We start from the raw sequence: 20,032 nt of genomic DNA on the forward strand, positions 1-20,032 counted from the left end.
TGATGTGTGAGTGAGTCAGTGTATGATGTGTGAGTGAGTCAGTGTATGATGTATGAGTCAGTGTATGATGTGTGAGTCAGTGTATGATGTGTGAGTGAGTCAGTGCATGATGCATGAGTGAGTCAGTGTATGAGTGAGTGAGTCAGTGTATGATGAGTGAGTCAGTGTATGATGTGTGAGTGAGTCAGTGCATGATGCATGAGTGAGTCAGTGTATGAGTGAGTGAGTCAGTGTATGATGAGTGAGTCAGTGTATGATGTGTGAGTGAGTCAGTGCATGATTTGTGAGTCAGTGTATGATGTGAGTCAGTGTATGATGTGTGAGTCAGTGTATGATGTGTGAGTCAGTGTATGATGTGTGAGTCAGTGTATGATGTGTGAGTGAGTCAGTGTATGATGTGTGAGTGAGTCAGTGTATGAGTGAGTCAGTATATGATGTGTGAGTGAGTCAGTGTATGATGAGTGAGTCAGTGTATGATGTGCGAGTCAGTGTATGATGTGTGCGTGAGCCAGTGTATGATGTGTGAGTCAGTGTATGATGTATGAGTCAGTGTATGATGTGTGAGTGAGTCAGTGTATGATGTGTGAGTGAGTCAGTGTATGATGTGTGAGTGAGTCAGTGTATGATGTATGAGTCAGTGTATGATGTGTGAGTCAGTGTATGATGTGTGAGTGAGTCAGTGCATGATGCATGAGTGAGTCAGTGTATGAGTGAGTGAGTCAGTGTATGATGAGTGAGTCAGTGTATGATGTGTGAGTGAGTCAGTGCATGATTTGTGAGTCAGTGTATGATGTGAGTCAGTGTATGATGTGTGAGTCAGTGTATGATGTGTGAGTCAGTGTTTGATGTGTGAGTCAGTGTATGATGTGTGAGTCAGTGTATGTGTGAGTGAGTCAGTGTATGATGTGTGAGTCAGTGTATGATGTGTGAGTCAGTGTATGATGTGTGAGTCAGTGTATGTGTGAGTGAGTCAGTGTATGATGTGTGAGTCAGTGTATGATGTGTGAGTCAGTGTATGATGAGTGAGTGAGTCAGTGTATGATGTGTGAGTGAGTCAGTGTATGATGAGTGAGTCAGTGTATGATGTGCGAGTCAGTGTATGATGTGTGCGTGAGCCAGTGTATGATGTGTGAGTCAGTGTATGATGTATGAGTCAGTGTATGATGTGTGAGTGAGTCAGTGTATGATGTGTGAGTGAGTCAGTGTATGATGTGTGAGTGAGTCAGTGTATGATGTATGAGTCAGTGTATGATGTGTGAGTCAGTGTATGATGTGTGAGTGAGTCAGTGCATGATGCATGAGTGAGTCAGTGTATGAGTGAGTGAGTCAGTGTATGATGAGTGAGTCAGTGTATGATGTGTGAGTGAGTCAGTGCATGATTTGTGAGTCAGTGTATGATGTGTGAGTCAGTGTATGATGTGTGAGTCAGTGTATGATGTGTGAGTCAGTGTATGATGTGTGAGTGAGTCAGTGTATGATGTATGAGTCAGTGTATGATGTGTGAGTCAGTGTATGTGTGAGTGAGTCAGTGTATGATGTGTGAGTCAGTGTATGATGTGTGAGTCAGTGTATGATGTGTGAGTGAGTCAGTGTATGATGTGTGAGTCAGTGTATGATGTGTGAGTCAGTGTATGATGTGTGAGTCAGTGTATGATGTGTGAGTGAGTCAGTGTATGATGTATGAGTCAGTGTATGATGTGTGAGTCAGTGTATGTGTGAGTGAGTCAGTGTATGATGTGTGAGTCAGTGTATGATGTGTGAGTCAGTGTATGATGTGTGAGTGAGTCAGTGTATGATGTGTGAGTCAGTGTATGATGTGTGAGTCAGTGTATGATGTGTGAGTCAGTGTATGATGTGTGAGTGAGTCAGTGTCGGCCCCCGCCAGCCGCTGCTGCGAGCGCGGCTCGGGATCGCCCCAACGCGGTAAAAATGATGCATACACTAACTCACTCACACATGTATGAATTCGTACCTGTCAAACCAGACGGTTTACCCGCATCCTCGCACAGGGAAATTGAGTTTTCAGGCCCACACGGCGTACAGCCGTTTTCAACACGAGCAACAAAAACGTTGTCTGTTTGTTTGTATCTCTCTTGTGAAGGCACTTTGTAGGATAAACGTTGAGATGTATCGGGGTGCCCAATAAGGTGTGGATTGGTCTGTAATAAGGTCTAGGGCACGAGCGGCAAGGGGCTGCCGGGTTGGGGAGTTGGGGAGTTCTCTGACTGAATCCGCATTTAAAAGACAATCACCAAGCCACCCGGCCGCGCGGGTCGCCAGGGTAAGTTTATTTCTCTCCTCCCCTCTCATCTCGACGGCTTTCTTTGTATAATGATGACGTGCTGCGGCCGTATTGTGCATTCATTTTGTGTTTGATGTGAACTCGTTACGAACGCAGCGTTGTCCAAGCCTCTGCTGTCCGTGCTGTGGACTTGCCTCTCTCCTCAATTGCATCCTAACTTGAGGCCGTCTCTCTCTCTCTTATCTTTTACCAACCCCCGTCTGTCAAATAAATGTCCCAATTTATTGTACGGTGGCTTGCAATCACATGTTTTTATATGCTCCGTATATATGTGTGTGTGCGTATCTCCAATTTGTATGATATCGTTAAGTCTCTCTGTCGGGAATATGTATTCAATCCCTCTGGGTGTCTGACGCTCTTGTTAAAAATAAACACTCTGCGCAGTCGTCCGCCTTGAGGTGATGTCGCATTAGTTTACACAATCAGCACATCTCGGCGTTATTTTACTCAATTCGTGTTGGACACGGTTTGATTTATCTAGCCCGGGCCGCCCGCTGCCTACAGCGCTGAGTGCAGTAAGGCCCAAGGCTCGGTGCACTGTACGGTGCACTGTACCGTATCGCTCACGTGGGCAGCGTTGTAGGGTTACTAACTCTGTAAACTAACATCAACAGGGTTACTGACTCTGTAAACTAACACCAGCAGAGTGACTAACTCTGTAAACTAACACCAGCAGAGTGACTAACTCTGTAAACTAACACCAACAGAGTTACTAACTCTGTAACTAACACCAGTAGGGTTACTAACTCTGTAAACTAACACCAACAGGGTTACTAACTCTGTAAACTAACACCAGCAGAGTGACTAACTCTGTAAACTAACACCAACAGAGTTACTAACTCAGTAACTAACACCAGCAGAGTGACTAACTCTGTAACTAACACCAACAGGGTTACTAACTCTGTAAACTAACACCAACAGAGTTACTAACTCTGTAACTAACACCAACAGAGTTACTAACTCTGTAACTAACACCAACAGAGTTACTAACTCTGTAAACTAACACCAACAGAGTTACTAACTCTGTAACTAACACCAACAGAGTTACTAACTGTAACTAACACCAACAGAGTTACTAACTCTGTAAACTAACACCAACAGAGTTACTAACTCTGTAACTAACACCAACAGAGTTACTAACTCTGTAAACTAACACCAACAGAGTTACTAACTCTGTAAACTAACACCAACAGAGTTACTAACTCTGTAAACTAACACCAACAGAGTTACTAACTCTGTAACTAACACCAACAGAGTTACTAACTCTGTAAACTAACACCAACAGAGTTACTAACTCTGTAAACTAACACCAACAGAGTTACTAACTCTGTAAACTAACACCAACAGAGTTACTAACTCTGTAAACTAACACCAACAGAGTTACTAACTCTGTAAACTAACACCAACAGAGTTACTAACTCTGTAAACTAACACCAACAGAGTTACTAACTCTGTAAACTAACACCAACAGGGTTACTAACTCTGTAAACTAACACCAACAGGGTTACTAACTCTGTAAACTAACACCAACAGGGTTACTAACTCTGTAAACTAACACCAGCAGGGTTACTAACTCTGTAACTAACACCAACAGAGTTACTAACTCTGTAACTAACACCAGCAGGGTTACTAACTCTGTAACTAACACCAGTAGGGTTACTAACTCTGTAAACTAACACCAGTAGGGTTACTAACTCTGTAAACTAACACCAGCAGAGTTACTAACTCTGTAACACCAGCAGAGTTACTAACTGTAACTAACACCAGCAGGGTTATTAACTCTGTAAACTAACACCAACAGAGTTACTAACTCTGTAAACTAACACCAGTAGGGTTACTAACTCTGTAAACTAACACCAGTAGGGTTACTAACTCTGTAAACTAACACCAACAGAGTTACTAACTCTGTAACTAACACCAACAGAGTTACTAACTCTGTAAACTAACACCAACAGAGTTACTAACTCTGTAACTAACACCAACAGAGTTACTAACTCTGTAAACTAACACCAACAGAGTTACTAACTCTGTAAACTAACACCAACAGAGTTACTAACTCTGTAAACTAACACCAACAGAGTTACTAACTCTGTAAACTAACACCAACAGAGTTACTAACTCTGTAAACTAACACCAACAGAGTTACTAACTCTGTAAACTAACACCAACAGGGTTACTAACTCTGTAAACTAACACCAACAGGGTTACTAACTCTGTAAACTAACACCAGCAGGGTTACTAACTCTGTAACTAACAGAGTTACTAACTCTGTAACTAACACCAGCAGAGTTACTAACTCTGTAACTAACACCAGCAGAGTTACTAACTATGTAACTAACATCAGCAGAGTTACTAACTCTGTTATCTAACACCAGCAGAGTTACTAACTCTGTAACTAACACCAGCAGAGTTACTGACTCTGTAACACCAGCAGAGTTACTAACTGTAACTAACACCAGCAGGGTTACTAACTCTGTAACTAACACCAGCAGAGTTACTAACTCTGTAACTAACACCAGCAGAGTTACTAGCTCTGTAAGTAACACCAACAGGGTTACTAACTCTGTAACTAACACCAGCAGGGTTACTAACTCTGTAACTAACACCAGCAGAGTTACTAACTCTGTTATCTAACACCAGCAGAGTTACTAACTCTGTAACTAATACCAGCAGGGTTACTAACTCTGTAACTAACACCAGCAGGGTTACTAACTCTGTAACTAACACCAACAGGGTTACTAACTCTGTAACTAACACCAGCAGAGTTACTAACTCTGTAAACTAACACCAGCAGAGTTACTAACTCTGTAACTAATACCAGCAGGGTTACTAACTCTGTAACTAACACCAGCAGGGTTACTAACTCTGTAACTAACACCAACAGGGTTACTAACTCTGTAACTAACACCAGCAGAGTTACTAACTCTGTAAACTAACACCAGCAGAGTTACTAACTCAACTCTATAACTAACACCAGCAGGGTTACCAACTCTGTAACTAACACCAACAGAGTTACTAGCTCTGTAAGTAACACCAACAGGGTTACTAACTCTGTAACTAACACCAGCAGGGTTACTAACTCTGTAACTAACACCAGCAGAGTTACTAACTCTGTTATCTAACACCAGCAGAGTTACTAACTCTGTAACTAATACCAGCAGGGTTACTAACTCTGTAACTAACACCAGCAGGGTTACCAACTCTGTAACTAACACCAACAGAGTTACTAACTCTGTAACTAACACCAGCAGGGCTACTAACTCTGTAACTAACACCAACAGAGTTACTAACTCTGTAACTAACACCAGCAGAGTTACTAACTCTGTAACTAACACGAGCAGGGTTACTAACTCTGTAACTAACACCAACAGAGTTACTAACTCTGTAACTAACACCAGCAGGGTTACTAACTCTGTAACTGACACCAACAGGGTTACTAACTCTGTAACTAACACCAGCAGAGGTACTAACTCTGTAACTAACACCAGCAGGGTTACTAACTCTGTAACTAACACCAGCAGAGTTACTAACTCTGTAACTAACACCAGCAGAGTTACTAACTCTGTAACTAACACCAACAGGGTTACTAACTCTGTAACTAACACCAGCAGGGTTACTAACGCTGTAACTAACGCCAGCAGAGTTACTAACTCTGTTATCTAACACCAGCAGAGTTACTAACTCTGTAACTAATATCAGCAGGGTTACTAACTCTGTAACTAACACCAGCAGGGTTACTAACTGTGTAACTAACACCAGCAGGGTTACTAACTCTGTAACTAACACCAGCAGAGTTACTAACTCTGTAAACTAACACCAGCAGAGTTACTAACTCTGTAACTAACACCAGCAGGGCTACTAACTCTGTAACTAACACCAACAGAGTTACTAACTCTGTAACTAACACCAGCAGAGTTACTAACTCTGTAACTAACACCAGCAGGGTTACTAACTCTGTAACTAACACCAGCAGGGTTACTAACTCTGTAACTAACACCAACAGAGTTACTAACTCTGTAACTAACACCAGCAGGGTTACTAACTCTGTAACTGACACCAACAGGGTTACTAACTCTGTAACTAACACCAACAGGGTTACTAACTCTGTAACTGACACCAACAGGGTTACTAACTCTGTAACTAACACCAGCAGGGTTACTAACTCTGTAACTAACACCAGCAGAGTTACTAACTCTGTTATCTAACACCAGCAGAGTTACTAACTCTGTAACTAATACCAGCAGGGTTACTAACTCTGTAACTAACACCAGCAGGGTTACTAACTCTGTAACTAACACCAACAGGGTTACTAACTCTGTAACTAACACCAGCAGGGTTACTAACTCTGTAACTAACACCAGCAGAGTTACTAACTCTGTAAACTAACACCAGCAGAGTTACTAACTCTATAACTAACACCAGCAGGTTTACTAACTCTGTAACTAACACCAACAGAGTTACTAACTCTGTAACTAACACCAGCAGGGCTACTAACTCTGTAACTAACACCAACAGAGTTACTAACTCTGTAACTAACACCAGCAGAGTTACTAACTCTGTAACTAACACCAGCAGGGTTACTAACTCTGTAACTAACACCAACATGGTTACTAACTCTGTAACTAACACCAGCAGGGTTACTAACTCTGTAACTAACACCAACAGGGTTACTAACTCTGTAACTAACACCAACAGGGTTACTAACTCTGTAACTAACACCAACAGGGTTACTAACTCTGTAACTAACACCAGCAGGGTTACTAACTCTGTAACTAACACCAGCAGAGTTACTAACTCTGTAACTAACACCAGCAGGGTTACTAACTCTGTAACTAACACCAGCAGAGTTACTAACTCTATAACTAACACCAACAGGGTTACTAACTCTGTAACTAACACCAACAGGGTTACTAACTCTGTAACTAACACCAGCAGAGTTACTAACTCTATAACTAACACCAACAGGGTTACTAACTCTGTAACTAACACCAACAGGGTTACTAACTCTGTAACTAACCCCAACAGGGTTACTAACTCTGTAACTAACACCAGCAGGGTTACTAACTCTGTAACTAACACCAACAGAGTTACTAACTCTGTAACTAACACCAGCAGAGTTACTAACTCTGTAACTAACACCAACAGGGTTACTAACTCTGTAACTAACAGAGTTACTAACTCTGTAACTAACACCAGCAGAGTTACTAACTCTGTTATCTAACACCAGCAGAGTTACTAACTCTGTAACACCAACAGGGTTACTAACTCTGTAACTAACACCAGCAGGGGTACTAACTCTGTAACTAACACCAGCAGAGTTACTAACTCTATAACTAACACCAACAGGGTTACTAACTCTGTAACTAACACCAACAGGGTTACTAACTCTGTAACTAACCCCAACAGGGTTACTAACTCTGTAACTAACACCAGCAGGGTTACTAACTCTGTAACTAACACCAACAGGGTTACTAACTCTGTAACTAACAGAGTTACTAACTCTGTAACTAACACCAGCAGAGTTACTAACTCTGTTATCTAACACCAGCAGAGTTACTAACTCTGTAACACCAACAGAGTTACTAACTCTGTAACTAACACCAACAGGGTTACTAACTCTATAACTAACACCAACATGGTTACTAACTCTGTAACTAACACCAGCAGGGTTACTAACTCTGTAACTAACACCAGCAGAGTTACTAACTCTGTAACTAACACCAGCAGGGTTACTAACTCTGTAACTAACACCAACAGGGTTACTAACTCTGTAACTAACACCAACAGGGTTACTAACTCTGTAACTAACACCGCCAGAGTTACTAACTCTATAACTAACACCAGCAGGGTTACTAACTCTGTAACTAACACCAACAGGGTTACTAACTCTATAACTAACACCAACAGGGTTACTAACTCTGTAACTAACACCAGTAATGATACAAAGTTATAATCTACAGCTGCTCGGCAAACCACCACTGCTGGATGAAGGCTTCCTGCCACACTTCACCGACTGTCAAATAGCCATACTTCACCACGCCGTGTCTAGATTAGCCATACTTCACCGACTGTCAAATAGCCATACTTCACCACGCCGTGTCTGTAGATTAGCCATACTTCACCACGCCGTGTCTGTAGATTAGCCATACTTCACCACGCCGTGTCTAGATTAGCCATACTTCACCACGCCGTGTCTAGATTAGCCATACTTCACCACGCCGTGTCTAGATTAGCCATACTTCACCACGCCGTGTCTAGATTAGCCATACTTCACCACGCCGTGTCTAGATTAGCCATACTTCACCACGCCGTGTCTAGATTAGCCATACTTCACCACGCCGTGTCTAGATTAGCCATACTTCACCACGCCGTGTCTAGATTAGCCATACTTCACCACGCCGTGTCTAGATTAGCCATACTTCACCACGCCGTGTCTAGATTAGCCATACTTCACCACGCCGTGTCTAGATTAGCCATACTTCACCACGCCGTGTCTAGATTAGCCATACTTCACCACGCCGTGTCTAGATTAGCCATACTTCACCACGCCGTGTCTAGATTAGCCATACTTCACCACGCCGTGTCTAGATTAGCCATACTTCACCACGCCGTGTCTAGATTAGCCATACTTCACCACGCCGTGTCTAGATTAGCCATACTTCACCACGCCGTGTCTAGATTAGCCATACTTCACCACGCCGTGTCTAGATTAGCCATACTTCACCACACCGTGTCTAGATTAGCCATACTTCACCACGCCGTGTCTAGATTAGCCATACTTCACCACGCCGTGTCTAGATTAGCCATACTTCACGCCGTGTCTAGATTATTCATACTTCACCACGCCGTGTCTGTAGATTAGCCATACTTCACCACGCCGTGTCTAGATTAGCCATACTTCACGCCGTGTCTAGATTAGCCATACTTCACCACTCCGTGTCTGTAGATTAGCCATACTTCACCACGCCGTGTCTAGATTAGCCATACTTCACCACGCCGTGCCTAGATTAGCCATACTTCACCACGCCGTGTCTGTAGATTAGCCATACTTCACCACGCCGTGTCTAGATTAGCCATACTTCACGCCGTGTCTAGATTAGCCATACTTCACCGACTGTCAAATAGCCATACTTCACCACTCCGTGTCTGCAGATTAGCCATACTTCACCACGCCGTGTCTGTAGATTAGCCATACTTCACCACTCCGTGTCTGTAGATTAGCCATACTTCATCACTCCGTGTCTGTAGATTAGCCATACTTCACCACGCCGTGTCTAGATTAGCCATACTTCACCACTCCGTGTCTGTAGATTAGCCATACTTCACCACGCCGTATCTGTAGATTAGCCATACTTCACCACGCCGTGTCTAGATTAGCCATACTTCACGCCGTGTCTAGATTAGCCATACTTCACCACTCCGTGTCTGTTGATTAGCCATACTTCACCACGCCGTGTCTAGATTAGCCATACTTCACCACTCCGTGTCTGTAGATTAGCCATACTTCACCACGCCGTGTCTGTAGATTAGCCATACTTCATCACTCCGTGTCTGTAGATTAGCCATACTTCACCACGCCGTGTCTAGATTAGCCATACTTCACCACGCCGTGTCTAGATTAGCCATACTTCACCACGCCGTGTCTGTAGATTAGCCATACTTCACCACGCTGTGTCTAGATTAGCCATACTTCACCACGCCGTGTCTAGATTAGCCATACTTCACCACGCCGTGTCTGTTGATTATCCATACTTCACCACGCCGTGTCTGTAGATTAGCCATACTTCACCACGCCGGTTGGTGCGGGTTGGTCTTGGCTAGGAATCCACACCAGGTACTCGTTTAAGGCCGAGCCGATCTAGGGGGAGGCCCAGGACCGGTTCAAACGATCGTCACTGTGGTGTTGTGCCGTGAGCGGGAATCGAACTCGGGTTCTCTGGCGGGTTGGTAGCGCTAACCGCGGCACCACCGCTCCCCCCACGCATTGCGCAATCGTATTGCAATAAACAGCTGCGCCACTCGGCAATCATGAAAATGGTGTGCGACTCGTCGAGGCTTTCCCGGTACACATGAGTTACATTAAAATTATTACGATTGATATTGTTACAAAAAAGTAACAATCGGGAGTTCATAACGAAGGATTGCAGCTGATTGCGGCCCTTAGGATCGCGTGCGTGCCAGCCAGCCAGCAGCAGCCGTGGTGGTGGTGTTGGCGGTCAGCGCCACGTGCTAAGAACCCGGCCACAGCGCGCTGACCACCGCTCCGGTACTCACAAGGGACACTGCGTGAGGGTTACTTACTTTACTGTGTGTACTGTGTGTGTACTGTGTGTACGGTGTGTGTGCACTGTGTGTACGGTGTGTGTGTACTGTGTGTGTGTGTGTACTGTGTGTGTGTGTGTACTGTGTGTGTGTGTGTACTGTGTGTGTGTGTACTGTGTGTACTGTGTGTACTGTGTACGGTGTGTACTGTGTGTGTGTACTGTGTGTGTGTACTGTGTGTGTGTGTACTGTGTCTAGTTAGTTGTAAGGATATTGACAAAAGGCAACGGAACAGAAGCTAAACGAGTGCGTAAGGTTGCACGAGGCACACTTGGAAACGTAGTGAATATATCATTATAGCACATTCACTTGAATGTGCGTTTTAGAATGCAGATATTTTAAGCGTTGATGCACTGCTCCTTATGGAAAGACTCTCCCCCGTCATGGGAACGTCTACATTTCACCAGTTGCTTCAAGGGCTGCAAACTATCGTATTTTCCCGCATATAACCCGCGGGGTATGCCACTTTTTACAAACAAAACAAGAGCCTGCGGCGTATATGGAGGTGCGGGCTATCCCAAAAATATTTTACACGCGTGACATATAACTCGTTTAAATGTGTTCATGGTAGGACTATCCACTATGCAACCTTTGACTAAAGCACTGCTGAATAAACCACTGACACTAAAATTGCACGTGTTATCACGTTTTAAATGAATTGTTTGTACAATTAAACGACAATGTTTGAAGTGCGCGCACTTTACCGGCCACGGAGAGCTGGGGGGAGGGAGAGGTGGGGGTTGGGGGGTGGGGCAGCTGGGGGGAGAGAGAGGGGGGTGGGGGGCGAGGCACCGTAGTGCCGCTATTATCTGCGCAGTGTGCAATCTACCACTGCTAAAACTGTACTTATATACAGTTACGTGTTCTTTATTGGATATTTAATTTTGTTACTTATTTACTGTTTTAAGTTCACTCGTTTCGGGTTAGTTTGTGTTTTTTTGTGCACGTTATGATTTTAATGTTAACAATGGATAGTGGGATGTATTACAAATGTAAACCTCGTATTATATGATGGAATTAAGTTGCGGCAACAACGTTAAAGATATGAATGCATGCAGGGTATATGGAGGTGCGGGCTATCTGAAATTTGTTTTACACACAACGCTATTTTTGCGGGCTCTGCGGGAAAATACGGTCATTATCACCGTTCTCAATGCTCATTGGAGCTGGAAATCAATCACTCAAACTTGACTGCATTATATTATTTATATACAGTGTATATGTATCTTGATAAAACTAGGTATGACTGCACTGCCTTCAGCATAGTTTGTTGTGATTTTAAATTGCGTACCTTTCAAGTGATTTTGTGAATTCTACACCCTTGTGATAGACAGTTTGGAACTACTGTACTGCATTGCCAAATGTCTCTGTGCAATGTTTAATGCACGAAGCTATGAACCCTGCCACCTAAAGTTGGATTTCTGGCCATGGCTGACATAGGAGGTGGTGTCTGCTTAATTTAATAATGTGTGTAATAAATGGTGTTGGTATGAGAGAAAAACACATTGCATAACATTTGCAAAGTGGGTTTTTGATGGACTACATGAACCACTTTGAAACGGTAGAAGAGCCGGACTGTAACAGAGCAAATAGAAAATAAGCGTCTGGTCTGTGAACAGCTGCATCACAATGAGGCGAAGAGCTCCAGTCGGGTGGTGCTATATTGTAATCGTAGACCTTGAAGGATGGATGTCGACCCCACCTCTGCTCGTTTCTGCAATTGTTGCAATGGGCAGGTGTTTCGGCGTAGTCGCAGACACCGTAGCCTTGACGTTTTTATCATTGCCATTCTGCCGCAAGTAAACTAACGATGTTGCATCTCGTGTATGTCCTCCTGCAGAACGAGCCATCGGTGGGAGCCACGCTGCACACTCCCATGGCCTTACGACGGCTCCTGTATTGGCATAAAGATCCGATGGCTTTGGTATTGTTGCTCATTTCATTGTTCATCAAATCGACTCATTCTTTGGAGGACACTGCAAATACTCCACCTTGCCTGACCCCACTGTGTGGCCACTTTGGCACCAAAACACGTTACGAGGACGTGAGCAAGTTCAGTGGATGGGTAGGTGAAGGGGAATGTCGGGCAATACACCTCAATGCTGTGATCCGCCACGGGACTCGTTTGCCCACGGCCCGTCAAATACGCGCCATGCGAAACATGCATCAGTTGATGGCTGCCGGCACCTCGGCACTCGCGTGGAAGATTGGCGAGTGGCATTTCTGGTTCCGTGAAGAGCTCGGCGGAGAGCTGGTCGAGAAGGGAGCTCGAGATGAAGCGCAACTGGCCGAGCGGCTTGCTGAACGATTCCCGGATTTATTAGGCACGTGGGCCGTCAATCACAAATCCCTGCGATTCCTCAGCAGCTCCAAGCCACGTTGTGTCCAAAGCGCCACAGCCTTCATGCATGCTCTCTGGCACCACCAGCCTGCACATTACCCGGAGATTACAGTCGACGACCGGGTCATGAGATTCTTTGACGAGTGCGAAAGGTTTGTTGAAAATGTGAAAGAAAATGTGAGTGCGCTCTACCACGTGATCGCCTTCATGGAGGGCAAAGAGATGTGGAACGTGCAGCAAAAAATCTCGGAGAGGATCGGCGTGCCTCAAGAACACGTCACAAGAAGTAAGGGCACCCAACTAGCAAAATAAAAAAAGAAATGGACTATTTCATATTCTTAGCTCTTTCGGTAAAGTCACGTTTGTGTTATGGTCGAAACGTCGTGAGAATTTTTATTGTTTTATATATATTTTATTATTTTATTGTTTCCCTTCAACGTGACTTTACCGAAAGAGCTAAGAATATGAATTACTGAAGTCACGAAAGCTTTAAATAAAAAAAGAAATGGACTGTTTATGCACAAGAAAACAATCCTATGCCCACGTTTTAGTTAAAGCTGTACTATAACTGAGATTTCCTCAGTGAATCTGTCAAAGATACACAGGCCTGGGTTATCAATTTAGCAAATCCATGGTGTCAACACACAAAGAGGTCACCTTCAGGACATTTCATGAATGTCAATTATTCACAACGGTGGGGAAAACTCACAAGTCCATGAGTTGCCGTTACTAAGTGCTAGCACTTGGAATCAAACAAGTACTTGTGTGGTTAATGCAGACATGATTCCTTGCAAAATATATCTTATTTGGTGTTTGGGCATCTTAACACCTGTTTTATTGCCAGAAAGGGTAAAACCTATTATAATTTTTTTCGTACTTTGATACTGGCAAAAAGGTCCCGTTTAGCTTTTTTATTTAATCTCTGAAATTGAATTTGAGATGGTGAAGATGCTAAAGATGTTTGTTGTTTCCCCTTTTCCATGATTTTCTATCATTAGTTCCAGAAGTGGAAAAACAACAATGAAATGAATACAATTACAGGCGCAGGAAGTGCCAAAACTCTAAATACGGCAGTAGAAAGATGTTGAATAACCAAGGTTAAGGGAAAACATAAGTAAACAACATTTTAAAAAGTAGTTTGGTATTGTAATATAGTATGCACGGATGCAGCTGTTGAGAAAGGCAGTGTTGAAAAACAATGTAAGTAAACAAAATTAATAACAATAGGACCCAGCCTCAGTGTACTTAAAAAGAGGTTCAAGTTATAATGAGTGGTGACTGCTCAGTGGTGGCTGAAACTCAACCATCTGTCAATAGGAGCCTCTAATAAGGTACCAAGGCCCGGCCCGACTAACTGACCGACCGGCCAAGTGAATCCGCAAATAAACGATTGCTGACATGTTTTCCTCTATTTAAAGCTTTCGTGACTGCAATGATTAATCTTCTTTGGTTCTTTCGGTAAAGTCACGTAGAATGAGAATAAAATAATAATATATCAATTTATTATTTTATTCTCATTCTACGTGACTTTACCGAAAGAACCAAAGAAGATGTTTTCCTCTTTTTTATGAATGTTAACTTAAGCTACTTTGAATGATACATTAAGCATATTATTTTAACTCAATAAAAATTCCTGCAAAAGATGTTCACGCACTTTTTACTTGCATTTTTTTAGAATTAATTCAAGCCGCATTTTACGTCTGCTCCTTTGAACTCGCGGTGAATGGGACACACTCAACTTGGTGTGAACTCTTCGATGCTGAAGACGCCAAGGTGTGTTCCGCACACACCATCATACACCTACATATACCAGCAGTCCCCGACTTATGAGCGCCAGATTTATGAACATCTGCGCTTACGGACGAGCTTCCATAAGATATTTATGTTTAACCATCCAACTTGGGAATGTGAACTCGCACTTTCGAACCGAACCGCGGAACTATTTGGTTAGGCAAATATACAAATATACAATGTCTTCTTATTTATGAGTTTAACAATGCTTAGATTTTTTGTTTCACCGTAACCCCCCTGCACCTCTGATTAGCACGGTTGGCTACGTACGGTGCGAAAGAAGTTTAACATCCATACATAACACATTTTATAACACAAACCATATGTGCATTTAAATACGAACGGGTCTCGGGAATGGAACTCGTTTGCAAGTCGGGGACTGCCCAAATGAAATGTATATGTTATCCATTGACTGTCAGTGCTTTGTTAATTCCTTCCACGGGAAGCTTAGGTACCGTGAAGGCAGCTTAATCTCTATGCCATTTACTTTGGACCCAAGAGCAGTCAGTGCCCACTTTTGATTGACTTTGGCATCGCACTCCCCCACAAAAGGCAAATTACTTGGCTCACGGATGATGGAGATTTTGAGATCGACATATTTTTTCATATTGTACACAAAGCTTAAAGAATTGCTGAACTTTAGGCCAACCTGGTTGTTCAAGTGAGAGCAATCTAAATCTGGGCTGTACATTTTGGATGCCTACATAAAAGAAACAAACACATTTGAGCTTTCTAGCTCTTCTGGTACATCATTAGAATATACGTTACTCTTATAGTGGTGACCGTGTATATTAGATAACAAACCACTCTCTGCCTTCAGTAAAATAAATACTCGTCAAAACAAAAGAAGTGTTACACAACATATATACCGAAGGATATTTCACATCTTAATTTATAAATGAATTACTTGCTCTGATTGACACGGATAAAGAAGATGGAACAAAAGCACGTGTGGAATCAGACTGATAGACTAAGAGGAATAAAGTAAAAATGAAGACCGCCATCAGTTGCAGAGATTTTGCCACTTTATGTACAATTGGCGGTCACTTTTTCCCCAAGAAGATTGATGGAAATGATATCACATTACCTCCTCTGACATGGATATCTCTACATCATCTGACGTGTAAATTAAGCTTAATCTAATTGCTGTGAGTGTCCCTTTTGTTACATTATGGTTCATTTTCAAAATTATTTTATGCATGTGTTGCAGGTACTGGAGTATCTGGGGGATTTGAAGCACTTCTGGCTGCGGGGGAGAGGTTATCCAATCAACAGCCGGATCAGCTGTGTGCTGCTGCAGGATATATTTACTGGTTTGGACCAGGCAGTTACTGAGAGGCAAAAGTAAGTTCAACTGGAACATGTATTAAACTAAACTTCTTTATTTTACCAGGTAAGGCACACTGAGCTGCACTGCTTTTTTCAGATGTGACCTGGCCACAAATGATAGCTCAACGAAGCGTTTTATCACGTGGAAATTTATAGCAGCCAATTACTGCAAACGCTTGTTTCTAAACGTGGAGGGTAAAACCGGAGGTCCCGGAGAAAAATCCACACGACCGCGGGGAGAGAGACATGCAAATTCCAAATATACAGCAGCAGGCGTCAGGGTCGGAATCAAACCCATGGCCTCCTGTATACCAGGCGAGGGAGTTAACATTTCCCCACCACGGTGCCCAAATCTGATCGTACTGCCACTGTTGTACATTAATTGTTTAGTGAAAAATGTGACGTTTAAGTTCGTTTAATTTGGTGTTTTAAGTTATAATTTTGTGATAAAGTGAAGATACAGTACAGTTAATGCATACTAAGTACATTAAGCCCCCCTCCACCTCTGTCACCTGCCACATGGAACCTCCTCCTTCGCCTGCAGTGCTGGTTAGTGATGGTAAGTGTTACCTTTTTTAGGAATTTATTTATTGGGGCAGGAGGCACTGGGGAGTACCGTTGTACATAATTCTGAATATTGGAAAATTCGGCAAGTCTAGAGCTCCATATGTGTCGAATTAACAAGGGTTTACTGTATATTATGTACCATAACCAGTGAAATATGTCGACATCGGAATGAGGTTCGATAGTGTGCTCTTCCCTAACCCCAACCATTTCCTTTTTTTCTTTTTGGAAAATTAAGTTTCATTCACGCGATCTTGAGTTACGCGGCGCCATTTTTCAAGAACACAACCCCCGCGTAAAACGAGAGGTGGCTGCACTTTGGCACGCTGCTCAGTGCGAGCAGCATAGCCGTGCAACCGTTGAAGCGTAGTTCAATAGATTTTGCTGCACTGCTGTCTGCCGCCCAGCACTTTTGTGTTGTTCGATTTGAAAGGCACAGTTAAGCTTCCTACAGCGCTATTTATTCTGCGAGAAGATGGCAGAGTCATCAAAACGCTGGGGATGTGCAGTTGAGAGAGTGTTGAATTATACTGAAGTAATGCCATGAGAAGTATTTGCATTGCTCGGTATTCCAAATAAAATAATAAACAATGTGGTTGCAATTGGGAATTATAACCTAGGCCTAAGAAAAGTTATCACTTGTGCATATCTGTTGGTGCTAAATGTGCGCAAGATCATCTTACGAAGGTTTGTAAAGTCAGAACAAAGGAATTGTGGGTTTAACACAGTCTTCCGCGACCAATATTTATTTATTTATATATAAGTAAAAACAGAATTGTGGGTCTGTGTTCGCGCGCTTGCGAAGGATTTGGCTCTCCAACGGTGGGGTTTACATTATATAAAAAAACCTATCTACGTGACTTTACCGAAAGATGCAAAGAATATGAATTCACCACTCTGGCCCTCTTGCAGTCTTTTCAGCAGGCCATTTAGTATTGTGAAAGCGAAAGATCTACGTCTTACAAAGGAGAGTATTCAAAGATTGAATTAGTTGTACTGAGATTGCTGGGAGACACGTAGAGGCTTTTAAATAAAATTTCTGCTTTTCCTGTAATTTAAGTGGGGTGTCTATATATAAGTGGATTACCCCATATTTCCCCATTCCTCATGTTCACAAACCATCCTCAGCAATGGCAGAGCCAGGATTTTCAGGTAGGTGGGCAACCCCTCCAGCAATGAAAAATGATAAGAGGAGTTGTTAGTAAGGACTTGTCCCTTGCTTTTTATTACGCGTGTGCGGCGATGGCGCAGCCATCGATCGAGGGTCGAATTTGAACCGCGTTGTGTGATCGGCATCGCGCTCGCTGAAGCTGAATGCCTTCAGGGAAGTCGTGTACTGAAAACGCAACTTCGCACAATTCTGTGAGTCAATTATAACTGCTTTACCGTTAAATTTCGATTTAAAGCTTTCGTGACTGCAAGGATTCATCTTCTTTGGTTCTTTCGGTAAAGTCACGTAGAATGAGAATAAAATAATAAATTGATAAAATAAAATAGGCCGCTTGTGTTGTGGCCGAAACGTCGTGAGAATATTATTGTGTTATTTTGTTTTATCAATTTATTATTTTATTCTCATTCTACGTGACTTTACCGAAAGAACCAAAGAAGATGCTTTACCGTTACTTATTGCCAATTATGGACTCGGACTATTGTCCTATCATCTCATAGAGTCCCTGGCACGTAATAATAATAATATGCTACACAGTGGCATGAACCACAGTTCCTACCGAGAATGACAGTTCAGCTCATTGGGAATTTGTATTGTCAATAACATTTCCAAAATCAGAAATTTTCTTCCGTATATTTTTTTAATATTGAAAATGTTTTTTTTATATGATTTAAAAAATTAAAAATGTACCCACTTTCAAAATAAGTTTTGACATCTTTATTTCGTCATTAAAACATTGTTTGAAACATGTTTTAAAGGGAATAAAAATATGGACATCATAACCCATTCATAGATAAACTTGAGGAATTTCAGAAGTGCCTTCCGAATAAAGAGTCCAACAAAACACATTCTCCTGCGGAGGGGGCTGGTAGGAACGTTGGGTTGCTCGGTCAATGGCCAGGGTCAACGGCGGCACCACGTGGTGTATTCCGCAAATATGCCCGACTGTGAAGGAGGGCACAAGCCGGCGTGAGTAGGTTAAACGTTGAGTTTTATAAGGGCACCACGGGGTGACCAACCCCTCCCCACCCAACCCCACCCTCCCCACCTAGCCCCTCCCCACCCAGCCCCTCCCCACCCAGCCCCTCCCCACCTAGCCCCACCCTCCCCACCCAGCCCCACCCTCCCCACCCAGCCCCTCCCTCCCCACCTTCCCCTCTCCACCCAGCCCCACCCCTCCCATTTTTCGATGCACGACGGACGGACACAATAATCCCCTGTGGGCTGGTGTAACCAAGAGGTTCCTACCAGTAAAAAATTCAGTTTGTCAATCCATCCATTTGATAGGCAATTGTATTATTGCCTTTCTCTTCTTGCTTGCAAGGTATTGATTTGATTTCTCTGTGATAAAGCTGCTGCATGAGCACATTGAAACCCAGTGTTCATGTGTGTATGTGTGTGTTTGTCTTCGTTTAGGTTGAGACAAGTATCAACACCGGCAGTTTTGCGATTTGGACACGCAGAAACACTCATCCCGTTACTCACATTGCTGGGTTTTTTCAAAGATAAAGCTGACCTCTTGTATGATAATTATTCTTCGATGCATGACCGCAATTTCCGGACCAGCACATTTTGTCCTTATGCATCAAATCTTGTCTTTGTGTTGTCACAGTGTGAGGGTTTGGGCAGTTGTGAGCGTGACGAGGAGACCAACTGTGCCAATGAAGGGGAGGATTCCACTTTTTATATACAGCTCTACCTCAATGAGATCCCATTGCATCTCGATGCCTGTGGTGCTACCATTTGCCCTTATCATAAGTTTAAAAATTATTATGTTAATATACTTACACAATTCCAGTTTAAAAGTGAATGTGAGACTTTAACTTCGAACCTAAATAAATTTGGGGAAAGTAAATTATATTTGTGATGAATCACTGGTTGTGTTTACTTATTTTGCACAAATCATTCACAAGACATTCCTGATAGTTATCGTGTGAACTTAAGAAAAAAAAATATGTAAACAATTGTGTTTTTTTATTGTTGAAAATTATCACGGAATAAAATACCAAATTTCTTTGAAGCGAGTGTCAAATGGTGTCTTCTTCATGCCTCCCAACACCAAGATTAAGTTGCCATCATGGCTGAAGCCATCGATGTGTTACCACACCTTGCCAATGCACTCCACCCTCTGCCTGTGGATGCCACACATGGTTGCCACCTTTTCCACAGACCAAACCGGGACACATTTCTCAGTCAGCTGAGGTTTACCAAAGCT

The 20,032-nt window shown here is 42.9% G+C and overlaps 2 protein-coding genes across 5 annotated transcripts in view; one reads left to right on the forward strand and one right to left on the reverse strand.

The window, feature by feature from the left end:
• The window catches only part of LOC116950875 (putative glycine N-acyltransferase-like protein 1B), a 94,276-nt gene extending 82,914 nt beyond the window's left edge, over nucleotides 1–11,362 (reverse strand). The window contains exon 1 of the mRNA XM_032968998.2: nucleotides 11,329–11,362. The gene's annotated coding sequence lies outside the window, so the exon portion shown is untranslated. The remainder of the gene's footprint in view (nucleotides 1–11,328) is intronic.
• Nucleotides 1,528–19,837, forward strand: LOC116950942 (multiple inositol polyphosphate phosphatase 1-like). Of its 4 annotated transcripts, none has more exons than XM_032969144.2 (5): nucleotides 1,528–1,923; nucleotides 12,465–13,251; nucleotides 14,641–14,738; nucleotides 15,967–16,100; nucleotides 19,234–19,837. In XM_032969144.2, exons 2-5 carry the CDS (start codon nucleotides 12,501–12,503, stop codon nucleotides 19,682–19,684), a joined length of 1,434 nt encoding a protein of 477 aa, XP_032825035.1. In that variant the 5' UTR covers nucleotides 1,528–1,923; nucleotides 12,465–12,500; the 3' UTR covers nucleotides 19,685–19,837. The 4 variants fall into 4 exon arrangements, with proteins under 4 accessions (XP_032825035.1, XP_032825031.1, XP_032825034.1 ...); XM_032969140.2 differs by lacking the exon at nucleotides 1,528–1,923 and adding an exon at nucleotides 1,937–2,281; XM_032969143.2 differs by lacking the exon at nucleotides 1,528–1,923 and adding an exon at nucleotides 10,372–10,588.
• The last annotated feature ends 195 nt before the right edge of the window (nucleotides 19,838–20,032 follow it).

Source organism: Petromyzon marinus, chromosome 41, assembly GCF_048934315.1.
Source record: "Petromyzon marinus isolate PM22_M1 ecotype Great Lakes invasive population chromosome 41, UKy_Petmar_22M1.pri1.0, whole genome shotgun sequence".
Lineage (NCBI taxonomy): Eukaryota > Metazoa > Chordata > Hyperoartia > Petromyzontiformes > Petromyzontidae > Petromyzon > Petromyzon marinus.